The following is a 14,069-nucleotide window of genomic DNA, read 5'->3' as shown; positions in this document are numbered from 1 at the left end:
TAAAAGAATTATTTTATGCAACAAATGAAATTGAGAACTTTGGCATTTACATGAGAAATCATTCAGCTTCCAAAGAACTTACAAAGTGCTTTGTACTTAAGCAGAATGTTTTCATCAGTGAATTCTGCCATGTAACCATGGGAGTAAAATAGTGTTTGGAGAGCATAGAAACTTGTATGCCTTTCCTGTCAGAGTTGTTATAAACTCTGACTTAGCTGCTGGAAGAAAACAATTTTTTAACCACTAGGTTAAGTAGGGACATTAATGTACTTGAAAATATATTCATTTTTGAAATATCTCCTGTTAACAGAATGTTATGTAATTGATTTGCTAAGACTCAAAAAGAGATGTTTCACTCTAAACTGAGATTTAATTGGAATCATTTTCCACTTTATAGTGGGAAGTCACACAAAGTCAGAGCAGTGGTGATGTGGAGCTTTTCTTTGTGTCACTTTCATCATGGGATTACCATAGGTAATTTTTTTGGGGGAAAATTAGTCCATTTCATGAGAAATACGCCCAAAAAGTCAAGAAAACCAAAAATGAACAATGGTCCACACATGATAAACAGCTTGTAGATAACAGTGGTTGGTTGGTTTTTTCAGGGAAGGTTTTAATGAGCGTAAAACATTACTCCTTAATGCGGTATTAGTCATAGCAAGCAGAGATAACATTAGAAATGCTCCTAGGAAATGTCCAGCACATGGTTGGCACTCGGAAAGTAACAGCTGCTTATCATTATTAATATTTAGAAGCAAGAATCTCTAAACAAAAATTAAAATAGGTTACTTAGATTAACTGAAAAAAAACCCGTGATACTGACATTACTGAGTGAGAAATAAATGTAAGCAAATAATTTTGTGGGCCCTTTTTGATAAACTTTCACAGCATAAGCACAAATTATCTGCTTCTTGTAGAAGATGAGAAAGGCAATTTCCAGAGATAGAAACTGAACAAGTTTCCAGATTCTGCGTGATCCCAAATATGCTGAACTTTTGTATGAGACCTTTTGTGATAGAGAAGCAACTTGTCTTAAACAGTATCATCCTTAATTACTCACAGAAACTCTTGAATGCAGAGATTCAACTCAGATTTGGAGAGTTTAAGAAGTTATTATTTGGAAAAAATCCTATTCAAAATACTTTGATAAGCATATATTACCATGCTATACCAACAGAGTAGGCAAATGATAAATATTTATTGGATTAAAATAATAAATATAAAATGCAATATCAGTTATTTTAAGGGGCCAAGACAAAAAAGGCTATTTATTTTAAAACATTTTTTTTTTTTGCCTTCAAAAGAAGAGTATATATTTTCAGAGGTATAGTGTAGATTTCCTTCTAAAAATGGCTAATAAAATAATACAGATCTTTTTGAGAGACCATCTGATGTCTAGGAAGATCCTGATCACGTTAGCTAGATCATAGTTTTAATTTTGATTTACCCCTGGGACTTTAGGTGAGCCACGGTGCAGAGGCAGAACTGAATATGAGCATGAGGACAGTAGGCTGCTGACCTGACAGAGAAGTTGTCCAGGAGTAGAAAGCAAAGTGGTAGGAGGCATGCTGTGGGGTTGTGAAGGAGACGAGAGGTGCTTAAGGAACAGTTCAAAGAAAAACAGCAGTATTAATAGCATAGAGTATGCCACAGGGGATTTAAAGAAACTAAAGTTCTATTTATGGCAATCTATTTTATAAAACATTGCTTAAAATAAGCTAGCTATTGGCCCATGGTGATTTCTGTTGTATTAACCTTTCACTCCATGTAAGAGCTGCGTATCTATTTTATTTCAATGGGCAGACTTTGTTTGTGTATTACAGCATATGTATTACCAATAGCACACATAAGCACGTATGTGTATCCTATAAGTACATGTGTCATGTGTGTGCGTGTATACCACAAGGGAAACCTACCCATGTGCAGAGGACTCACTCATTTCCGCCTGCCACTGGACCCAACATTAAGTGAAAACTGCCAGTCAGATTCAAGTATACCCATTCCAGCCATTTGAAAGCTGTCAGAAATGAAAGATTTAGGTTACCTCTAACTTGAATAACTTCAAAAATATTTGTGAAAGAAACAAGTTTTAAGTTCATTAATGTCTCTAGAATAAAGAGGAAAGCAGTAAAACTAGTCTCTGCTTGACTAAAGGTTTATTATCATAGCAAACTAGTACCCTAATGATTTCAAATGACCATACATGCTTCCTCAAATTTGGGCAGTGTGCTGTTAACAAATGAGAATTTTTTTGGTCTGTGGCCTAGTTTATATTTCTTTTACTATCTACATATGTACACACACATAACACTCACACACATACACACACTGTATCCTGCATGACAACACTCCAACCTCATAGGTGCTGTCTCCCAGAAGATGCAATATCTGAGGCTTCAATAGGTCATCGGCTCCCCTCTTCACTGTGAAGTGACTTCCTAAGTCCAGAGCAATGATTTGTGGATTACCGTAATGGCTTTTAAGACATCTACTAACTCAACAAAATACTGTTGCTGGCAGAAGCAAGGAAAAAGCAAATCCAAATCTAAAAGAATCTAGAGAAAGTATCTGTTCCAGTGAGAATAAATCTCTGCCCTCTCCATAAGGAATTAGTCCTGGGACCTTTCGAATGGCACAGTTACAGGGTGGAAACTGTGCTGACTCCTCCTTAGCTCCAGCTCCTTCTGTGAAAGTCTTTGCTCCATATGCTGCACACTTATTTAGGAGGTTATCTCATCTGGTCCTATGGATTTGTTACCATCTATATTCTAGCAACTCTCAAATGTATTTCTAAACCCTAGATGTCTTCCCTGAATGTCACACTAAGATTCAGATGTCATCCACTTGGATGTCTAATAGATATCTGAACTTATAGTATTCAAAGCTGCTCACCCCAGCCCTTACCCGGCCCCACACACACTTTCCAGACGGGCTCCCCCAAGAGTCCTCCCCATCGCAGTTCACGGCCATTCTATCAGTCAAAGTTGCTTAGGCTAAAATCCTGTCATTTTCTGTGACACTTCTAATCTTTTCACTATCCACCCCTGATCTTTGATCAGCGAATTTCGTCAGCTCTACCTTAAAGGTGTACTTTACTGCAACCACCACAGTGCATGCTTTCATCATCTCTCTCCAAGATTAGTGCAAACACTGTCAAACCAGTGTGCATGCTTCCATCCATCTTTGTCTCCGGGCAGTCTATGCCCCACTCAACAACAAAGAGTGATTCTTTAAAAACCGGATCAGATCACGTACCTCCTGATCAGAACCATTATGGCTCTTACCTACTCAGGCAAAATCCTTACCATGACTTACAGGTCCAGATGATCTGGCAGCCCCCTGCCCCCATCCCTTGTTCAACCCCAACTCCCAAAGCGCTCTCTGACCTCATCTCTTAAACCCCTCCCCCGAGACTGTCTGCTTTTCCTGCACTGGCCTCCTTGCTGACCCTAAATCATGCCAAGCCTTTGATCCGCCCTTTGCTTGGAACAAGCTTCTCCCAGATTGCTGCCTGGCTCATTCTCTCATCTTTTTGGATTTTTTCCAAATGTCACCTCCTCAGAGAGGTCTCCCCAGACCGCCAGCACCCCCTCCTCTGGTACTCCTTATCTCCCTCACCCTGTTTAATTTTAGTGGCATTTATCATACGTTGTTTATTTATTCATCTCCTCTGATAAAATATAAACTTCCTGAGTGTAGGGTTTTGTGTCTTTTGGCCACTAATATACCTCTGGCCTCCTAGAAGCCTGCCTGGCACATGGAACACACTCAATAAACGCTTGTTGAATGAATTACAAGCAAATCCACTCTGACATTTCTATCTCCATAAGTCTTTTAGGTCCATGACATTTCTGGCTTCTCAACTTTAATTAGCATGGACTGCTGTTGAAGTTAGGTTTGTGTTAACTAATCGAGCAAACTATTAGAACCAAATTCATCTGTTCAAGCTAGCCCATTGAATCCAGAATTCCTGTTAAATATACCTATATCAATAAATTCAGTCATAAATAAAATTCTGTTTTTCCTTCCTTGGTCAAGCAACCTCAAAATCTGCCTCCACATATATTCCCCAGCTTTTTGTTGATATAAGGTAGCAAAGTCATGCAAAGTCTTCTCCTCTATTTTGACTTTGTAATTGACATTAGGACATGCCCTGGAGATGCTAAGGAGTGGGATGAAGGAGCCTAAAGGAGAATTAAGATCGCTCCCTCGGGAGAGAAAGCAACTGTGTCTTCCAACAAGAAGAGACTCATCAAACGTGGGGAGGGACCACTTTAAGGAGCAGGGGAGGCTCAGTCACATTTGGGAATTCCGGGGAATCTGAGTTCTCCAAGTCTGCCCAATTTCCCTTGTTTGAATTCTTACTTCCAACTTTTTCCAATCAATAAAAGAAAGAAACCTGGCAAGACTATGATTCAGCGGATGTTGCAACTTGGCAACGCACAGAATGTAATTGATTTGGATTCAGCCAACTCGGCCTGTTACCTCTGGGGAGAGGGATGAGATTGGAAGTGAAGGTGGTTTGCAGAGATGTTTTAGTCTAATCAGTGAATTTTTTTAAAATTAAAGCATTCATGAATATTTTATGATTAAAATTAATTTCAAAATTACGATAGAGTATAAGAAGTATGAAAAATTCTTCTTTTCTTTAGGAACTCAGCCAGGTAGAACAGGCCTGTGCCCTCCAGCCCAGTGCAGCTGTACCCCTCTGCCTGGCATGTCCCTGGGATGTGTTCCCAGAACCCCTTCTAAAAGTTTGCCACTGTTCTGTACCCAGTTCTACAGTATGTCTCAAATTTCCTTTACATCCTAGCCAGACAGATTGATTTCAGGGTAGAACCTAGACAATTATTAAATAATGTAATATATAATAAGGTATATATATGATAGTGTAGGATCAAAGAGGAGAGGTACTAAACCCCTCCTGATGTCATCAGGGAAGTCTACCCAGAAGAGATAACTGTGGAGGGGGAGGGGGAGGAGGCTACTACTAATAATCCGTATGTTTGTTCCAGGTACTTTACGTGTTATCTCATTTAATCCCCTCAATAGCTCTATCAGGCAAATTCTATTGTTATCCCTATTTTATAACTGAAGGAACCAATGAACAGTGAGATTAAGCGACTTGCCCATGATTACACAGCTTGTGATGGTGGAGCTGAAATTCAAACCTAGCAAATCTGTCTCCGACTCCCTGCTCTTATCATGGGTGATAAGACAAAACCCAGCAGGAGTTGGGGATGGCATTCTATCTAGGCCAAGGAAACAGTGTATACAAAGTAATGAAAATAGAGAGAACATGGTTTGTTGGAGAACGACAAGGCATTCAGTATGGCAGGAGTGTGAGTAGTGACGGAAAAGGATGCTGAAAGGGTCGGCAGAAACCAGTTCATGCAGGAGCTTGTCCTTATGGAAATGAGGAGTTGTGAAAGGTTTTAGGCAGGACAATAACATGATCAGAATTATGTTTTTGAATAATCCCTCTGGCAGTGACATGGAAGATGGATTGGAATAGACTGAAACCAGAGGCACAGGCTGCTATTAGGAAGCGTTTGCGTTATCCTAAGGAGCTGATGAGGGCCGAACCAGAGCAGCAACATTAACGGGAGAGAAAGAGGAGATGGAGTTGAATGCTGCAAAATGAAACTGAAACGTTTGCATTTCAAATGTTTCAACAGTATTGTAGAGGGAAATAAGATAATGGAGTTCCTGTATTTGCCTGTCTTCCTGTTGATGAAATAGTACTCATCGAAGTCTTCAAAGATATTGTCTAGATTAGGTAAACATTATGCAACTTTTCATACAAGAGGAAATATATAATTATTATTTTATAAACAATAATATTTAATGTTTCCACATTGAAGAAGTAAGTAAATGTGAAGATTAAATCTTTTATTTTACACGGTTTTTAAAACACATGGAACATAAATCTATTTATACATAAATGAAAATAAGAATTCTAACAAGAGCTTATCATGATCATATTACCCATCTCTTTTACCTTTAAAATCTTTCCTTGGGTAGCCATGCAAAAATAAGGACCAGCAAATTTTGTTACTAGGGTATCTTTTATGCTTTGTATATTTAAGCTCTTTATGTATTGGACGAAAATGTCATTAATTCATTTGGAGCATTACTGCTTATCAGAAAAAGCTGATTGTTTTTCTCAGCAATGAGAGAATCAGGTCCACTTGGAATTTCTAAGGACTCAATTTTAGTCAATATTTTCCAAGAATGGTAAGGCTCAGAAATAAATTCTTAGTTAAAATAACAAATATTAGCCATTAATATGGAACAAAGACAAGACTCTAAAATAATATATTGTTAATAGTCAATCTGCATTTATGAACATTAACATATATTAGTGAATAGTTATGTGAAAGCAAAAGACTCAGATATAATTCATTTCCATCAACTTGTTAAAGATTATCAAAACCTAAAATATATTTAAGTGACAGGAGATGATTCTAAAAAGGAATTGCTATGTGACAGAATTTTTCATTAGAAAAGTTCCTTAAAAGTATAATGGAAAATAAAATTTTTATCCTTTGAAATAAGGTGGAAAGATAAAAGGACAAGCTTTTGAGTTTTTTCATGGATTAATGAATTATTTGCCAAATTCTCCTGAAATGACTCATGGTTCCCATTAAATCAGTGGACACTTTTTATGTGAGCTATTTTTCTTTAGAACTGTATTTTTTGATGAGTCCATTTTTGATTACAGAGATTTACTTAAATTTATACATATATTAATAATTATATATAATAAATGAAAATGCCCTTATCTGAAATAAATATGTTGTATATATCAAAATCTTCTTAGTCTTTTTTAAAAAAAAAAGAAGAGAGAGAGAAATAAAGAGTAAATCAGTTACAACATTTATGTTTGGTATCTTATTGAGTAGATATGTAGCGTTTGACATCTACAATGATATTTTACATTTTGGTTATTACTTAATTCTATTTGCATTTCTCTTGCTTTAACATTTTAATAGTATTCATAATAACTTAATTTTCATCATGTTTACCTGAAAGCTTTGTATGCTATATATTTTTAAAAGAATGTCTTGCTTCTTTTTGATTAAAATTTTCTATAAGGGTAATATTTGAAAAATTAACTTGTTACTTAAAGCACCTATCCTCCTTAATCATTTTCAAACAATAAGTAAAGACATCTTTGTGAATATATTTTGAAAACTTGGTTACTCTGTTAGAAAAAGACACTAGAAGTTAAAAATTTAATGCCTTTCTATGACTCACATACAGTATGGTGTATTATTTCAAATTATTCTAGAGCATTTTTTAAACATGCAGTAGAATACTATTCTCTCTGAAATGATCCCTTTTTACAGTGATGAAATTTTACACATTATTTTTTATAATCTTTTTAATATACTTGCATTCCAGAATTAATTAATGAATTATAAAAGTTCCAGATACTTTTGTTTGGTTAAAAAAATAAACGCCTATATTTGAATCTTCTGATAGTAAAATAAGCAATACACCAGTTAGGGTTGAAATATATAATGTTTCAACTACTGTTCTATGTATTTTCAAAATCCACATGTTTTTTATTAGTAGATCTATCTATTGTCCTATAAAACTTAGCTTTCTATGAAGTGAATCACTTCATGATATTATTGCTTTGGATATAAAATCAGCCTTCAGAGTGTTATAGCCTATGAATAAATGCTGAATCTCCACCCACACCTGCCTCTCCAGCAGAAAGCCTACCAGCAATGTAACACAGTAGTGAGCAACCTTGAATTAAGAACTAGTGTGCAGACAGAGCAGAGGAAGATAATTTTTGTGTTAAAACAGTTTTCACCATCAAACATCTAAAAAGTTATAAACTGTGAACAAATTACCTTTAATCCATGGTCTCTAAGGTTAAATTAATTTTCTGAATGCTTTTAGGAGTGACATTATGCTACCACATTTTAAAATCTTTTACATGACAAATATTTTACATTTCATGACTAGTACATAGACAGGTTTAATTATATGTATTGCCCTTTGACTGGGAACTAAAATGCTGTAGGCTTTCCTGACCCAAAATAAATGCCATAAATTGAGTAAGTTTATCTCAGAATGAGGATTAGGGTATTTAGAGACAAGCAAATACCCAAGTAAGTGTTTATAGCCTAAAAAGAGTGATATATCTTCAGATGTGTTTAAGTCACAGCCAAAATACAGATTACTTATGTAAAATCTAGTCTGCTGAATAAACAATTATTTTTTAATCATAGTGAGTAATACAAATAATAGAAAACTTTTCAATTCGTGGAAATTAAGAGAATTATAAGTCTAATGTGCAATTCTCAATATTCTCAATTGCTTGCAAGTATAACTTGGATAACAGTATAACAGCAAGAAAAGACTCCTTAAAAATGTATATTTCTCAGCTTTATTTCAAATGCTGAGTGGTATAAGAACCCACTGCTCAGAGATAAGTTTTTAGCTATGGAAAAGAGTATGACACATACTCTGAAGTGCTGAAGGAATTAATTGCCCTGTTGGATATGAAGACTCAGAGGAATGAGCGTTGATGATTTATGGCTTAAAGTGTTTGGGTCTAATCATCATTTTGGCCTCTTTGAAAGAGGACTTGTAGCCCCCAGGGTGTGCCTCACTTATACCGGGCCAGGTGCCCCAGAAAATCCCATTGCGGACACCTCTGTATTTTTGGTGATAATACTTGCCATTTAAGTTTGCAGAAAGACATGCATCAAACCACCAGCCCGAACTGTAGTAAAGCCCACAGTTCCCAGAGGGATATCGATCATTGTCTCTGTCTGGGGTGGTGAAAAACTTCAGATCATGGTTGTAATGTTTACTGAAACGTAAGGCGTCTCCAGCTGTGCCGTTATAATTACCAATGTGTAAGCGGTATTTGAGAAACTCATTGGCCACATAAAACTGATCATACAAGGCATAGAGTTTGACCCCATTAAAGTCTTCAAGATCTATTCTTAGAATCATTTCCTTACTCTTGGTCAGAAGATGAATTTTATCGTTCCCCAGCCAAAATTCCCTTCTGAGGTTTCCGAAGCCTGCTTTGTAGTCCCGCCATGTCCTGGTGAAGTTGGTGCTTCCATCGAGACGTGCCTGCAGCACTGTCCAGCCTCCCCCCATGGTCTCCATGTCACAGTAAACTTCGAAGCTACTGTTTTTGGGATCAGGTGTAACTCTGTAGGTCTCACTGCTTCTTTTGCCTATTGTGTAGTAGTCAGAACAATCTTTATATATTAGATGTTGAACTGAAGGGGGAAGAAAAGAAAGGCATTGGATTTCGTTAATAAAAACAATGCATCTGAAGAATTCTTTACATGTACAAAAGCAGAAATAATTTAATCAACAGTAATAATGAACCCCTGCTCTGCTAAACTTACTTGAACCTGCTTAGCAAATGCTTTTAAGGCCTCAAAACAAGAACCTGGTGTCATAAAGCAGACAAGTCTCGCCAACACACTCTTGGTTAGTAATAATATTGACAACAAACAACCACAAGAAATAAAAGTAATAGTTTTAGTTATTTAGTAATATTTAGTGAGGGCTACCCATATGTTCTAGACATTCTGCCAAAGGCTTGGTAACATTTCCACGCTTACTCTGCACGTGAACCTTATGATGTAGGTATTATTGCCAATCTGCAAGGGGAGAATATTTAGGCTCAAAGAGGATCAGTGACCTGGTCAAGTTCACAAAAACATTAAGAGGCAGAGCCAGGACACAAACTCAGATCTGGATGGCTGCAAAGCTTGTTCTTGTAACTACTGCATTCCTTGATTCCGAAAGTCAGATGGTCCCCACCCTCCTGGGCCTGCATTCCGTGCACACAGAGGGAGCACAGGCTTCCACTCCCTCTCACCTAAAGGGGCAGGTGGCCTCCACTGTCAGAACGTTACACAGAACACGTTCCAAGTGATGCATTGAAATTCTAATATACAGCATCAATCATTCATTCGCGTTTATTTTACTTGCTGACAACGAAATAAAGAAGCTCAAGTAAAAACAATTTTTTTTCAGAAATACACCAATATTCTTATTCTGAATTTATTATCCAGGAAAGTATTTAGTCAGTGTTTTACATGTTTGGTTTCCAGAAAGAAATGACAGGGGATGATGTTCAGGATAAATGTAATAATCAGTTAACATGTTTCTATAGGAATCAAACACAGATATTTACTCGCAGATAATTTTCTTAAAAATTTGTGCCAGATAAGTTTAATGTAAGCTACTCTGAGGCACAAGAAAATCTATTCATGTGCATTTAGAACTCAAAACATTCAGATACTTTCCCCAAAACTTTTAGTAGAAAAATAGACAATAGGATCTTGTTCTTGTTGTTACAAGTTGCCATGCAGCATCAACTCTAATGTGTGCCCAGGGAAGTCACCTAAGACATGAACCTCTGCCTAGCAATGGGCAGGGTACATTGAGATACAGGCTGCCGAGAGTATTAGCAGCAGTGGTCCTTCAAACCCCCACCTACCTGTGCTGGCAGGTTCCCTGGGGATGGAGCATGCATGAGGTGCTTGTTGCAAAGGAAAGTGATCTCTGCCCCAGGCACCATGTCCCTTCACTTACACTCGTGGTGAGTGGAGGTCCTAAAGCAAAGATGGCTTTCCAAAGTGCAGGAAGACCCTCAGCGGCAGTGGTCCTAGGAGCTCACCTGGAAAGCCAGGGTTTGGGGGAACCAGTGCCACAGCTAGCAATCTGGGACAGAGTCGGCAGTAAGGTTTGTGGTCTTTAACATATATTTATTAAAGTTAATTCAAATAATCCTGGATGGGTTCTATTTTTATCTGCTTGAATTTTAGTTTAAGGTAAAAGAGAGAAAAAAGTAAGAATGTATTCTTTCCCTTAGAGGCATGCCAAAACTCCCCTTAAAATGTTTTTGTGCCACTAGGTCTCAAAGCAAAAAGTTTTGCATGCACATGAAGCCATGTAGCTGCTTTTATTCCATTTATAAATCTCTCATTTTCACTAGATGTTTGGGATTATGAACTGCAGATTACTAGTAAAATGTTCCAAAGGTCTCTGTGGCCACGTGAGAAGAGCTGTCAGCCAACCACAAGAAACTGATTTTCAATGATCAGAGCACAGCCACAAACAGTGCCTTATCTCTATTGTTTTCAAATCCTTCAGTGAAGAGAGAAGTTAAATGTACTAAAACATTAAGAAATTCTCTGTCTACTTCTGTTATTTGTAGCTCTGGCATCAGCAAATAAAATCTCTGAAATTGAAAGTGCTTTGTAATGGATAGTGTAATGGATAGTACTAATTATGATTTTTGTAATTAGGTCCTACATCATTTCTGTGGTCACATTTGCAAAGATAGTAGTTTTTCCTGTACTACTTTGCATAAAAGCCTTAACTTATTTACTCCGTCATTTATTTAGCTTATTTCTCAGGTTGTTTATAGATATTGTCTAGCTGTATAACATTCATGAACAAATGATAAGAAAACATTATTGTACATACCTGGACGTGATTGTATTTGTTCTTGATTGGGACACTTAGAGGAACATTTGCCATCCAAGCTGTTGACAACAAATGTTAGATTGGCCACTTTTCTATCAACATAATTTTCTATGTTGTTCATGTTTACGAGATTCAGCTTCTCCAGGCGGCCCTGGAGCCCGTCGATCTCCTCCTTTGCATGCTTTAGGTCAGAGGACAGCCTGTTTACCTCGCTCTCTAGTTCTCTCACTCTGTTGTCCCCAGCCTCTCCCTGGGCTTCTGTGCCAGGTAACAGCAGTCCGTTTCTGCCCGGGTCTCGGTTGTCGTCAGCCTGTAGTTTGCAGTCTTGGCAAGATTTCTTCAGGCTATTTACGATTTCCTTGAGGTTCTGGACTTCTTTGAACACCTCCTCGATCCTGCCAAACTGCTTCGGGAGCTGAATAGTCAGTGGGGGCAGGTTCACCTGCCAGGGACATTCACCTCCCTCCTCGCATTTCCCTCTGCTTTCTAGTCTCACTGGGCAGGCGTCCTTGGCTGTTTCATCTTTAATTTCCTCTGTTTCGCTGTGTGCTGCGACCAAAAAACCGTAAGCAGCAAGGACAGCTGAGCTGAGCCAGCACCAGTTTGCCAGCTTCATCTTCGCGGTGGCGCTCGCCCGGGCAGGGAAGTGTGCAGGGCTGGAGCTGTCTTCATAGTGGCAGCTGCCTGCCTGAGTCAGCTGTGTGTTCTCAGAAAAGGGCGGGAGCGCTTGCATCACCAGTTTCAGAAATGCAGAGGAAGAGGAGATTGTCCTCTTCAAACCCAGTTGGCCAAAAACTGTTCTTTATCCTCAATCAGAATAGTATGCGCAGGAATTACTATGGTTGGTTGGAGGCACATATTCAACCATTTCACTTTGATCGTTTATTTTATAAGGCACAAGAAAAATCTTGGATTTCAAGATAACGACACTTGAAGTAAATCATTTGATTGTAGTTAACTCCACTAGAAAAATTAGTTTTTAAAGATAAAAATTAATGTGCTAGGTGTCCAGACTGTCTGAAGAAGAGAAATGTTACAAAAATGGAAATGGTCCTTTTTCCTTCTCAGAATGGGCTTTGAGGATGCTGTAGTTTCTTCACGTTGGACTTTTCAGGTGAAATCTTAAGCACTTAATAACATTTTAAATATAACAAACTGGAGCTTTCTGACCCATGCAACGGACTTTTGTTTCATCTATTTGAAAAAAGGAAGAAAAATGGTAGAGAAAAAAGAGCTGCTTTCTATACCTTTGGCCACAGCACAGTGTAGTGGGAATGTCTAAATGATTAAGACACATCTAAAAGGACATCATCGTCTTTCATCAAAACCAGCAAGCTCCTCCTTTGCCCTTCTCCGTTTTTGTGATTGTGTTGTCATCTTCCACAGCTGCCCAAGTGTGAAGCTTTGAGCTATCCTGGGCTCTGTCCTTTCCTTTTTAAATTTAAAATGCACATTCATTTGCCATTATTTTACTATATGGAGGACCAGGAGGCAAGGCGCTGCCCATTTCTGTGATCTGGACGGTTAGAATTCTGATTATCTTTCTTCCACAAACCGTACTCTGAAATGCATTATTGACAATCTCCAGTTTTAGTTCCTTAAAAGTGGAATGGGTCCTTAAAGACCCGTGCTGAGCAATTTGTGTGAAGATCTGTCTAGGTTTTTATACAGTCATGCACTGCACAATGATGCTTCGGTCAACATATATACGACGGTGGCCCCGTAAGATGGTACCATGTAGGTGTGTAGTAGGCTATACCATCTGGGTTTGTGTAAGCGCACTCTATGATGTTCACACAACAAAATGGCCTAGTGATGCACTTCTCAGACTATATCCCCGTTGTTAAGCAACTCATGACTGTACTCCTCCTCTCCCCAGTATTTTTTTAATTAATTTTTTATTGAGGTGACATTGGTTTATAACATCATTATAGTTTGATTTCTGTGTAGACCACATCGTTTTCACCACCCAAAGTCTAGTTGCCATCTGTCACTGTCCACATGTGCCCTTTTACCCCTTTTGCCCTCCCCTCTCCCCCTTCCCCTCTGGTAACCACCTATCTAACCTCTGTATCTATGTGTTTGTTATTGTTGATGTTGCTTATCTTCCACGTATGAGTGAAATTGTACTCTCCATCTGACTTATTTCACTTTGCATAATACCCTCAAAGTCCATCCATGTTGTTGCAAACGGCAGTATTTCATCTTTTTTTATGGCTGAGTAGTATTTCCTTGTAAATATATACCACATCTTCTTTATCCATTCATCCATGAATGGGCACTTAGGTTGTTTCCAGGCCTTGGCTATTGTGAATAATGCTGCAATGAACATAGAGGTGCAGATATCTTTTCAAATTAGTGTTTTTGTGTTCTTTGGATAAATACCTAGAAGCGGAACAGCTAGATCATATGGTAGTTCTATTCTTAACTTTTTGAGAAATCTCCATACTGTTTTCCGTAGTGGCTGCACCAGTTTGCATTCCCACCAGTGGTGTATGAGGCTTCCCTTTTCCCCACATCCTCTCCAACACTTGTTGTTTCTTGTCTTTATAGTAATAGCCATTCTGATGGATGTGAGGTGA

General features: G+C 38.0%; 2 protein-coding genes across 12 annotated transcripts in view; one reads left to right on the top strand and one right to left on the bottom strand.

Moving 5' to 3' along the window:
* The window catches only part of CCDC146 (coiled-coil domain containing 146), a 114,927-nt gene that overhangs the window by 33,128 nt on the left and 67,730 nt on the right, over positions 1 to 14,069 (top strand). The gene's annotated exons all lie outside the window — the stretch shown is intronic.
* Positions 5,878 to 12,191, bottom strand: FGL2 (fibrinogen like 2). The gene is made up of 2 exons (XM_008522294.2): positions 11,488 to 12,191; positions 5,878 to 9,260 (listed from the first exon to the last, which is right to left on the bottom strand). Exons 1-2 carry the CDS (start codon positions 12,101 to 12,103, stop codon positions 8,554 to 8,556), a joined length of 1,323 nt encoding a protein of 440 aa, XP_008520516.2. The 5' UTR covers positions 12,104 to 12,191; the 3' UTR covers positions 5,878 to 8,553.

Source organism: Equus przewalskii, chromosome 4 (genome assembly GCF_037783145.1).
Source record: "Equus przewalskii isolate Varuska chromosome 4, EquPr2, whole genome shotgun sequence".
NCBI lineage: Eukaryota > Metazoa > Chordata > Mammalia > Perissodactyla > Equidae > Equus > Equus przewalskii.
The sequence above is the reverse complement of the archived record's forward strand: the minus strand, read 5'-3'. Positions and strand labels throughout refer to the sequence as shown.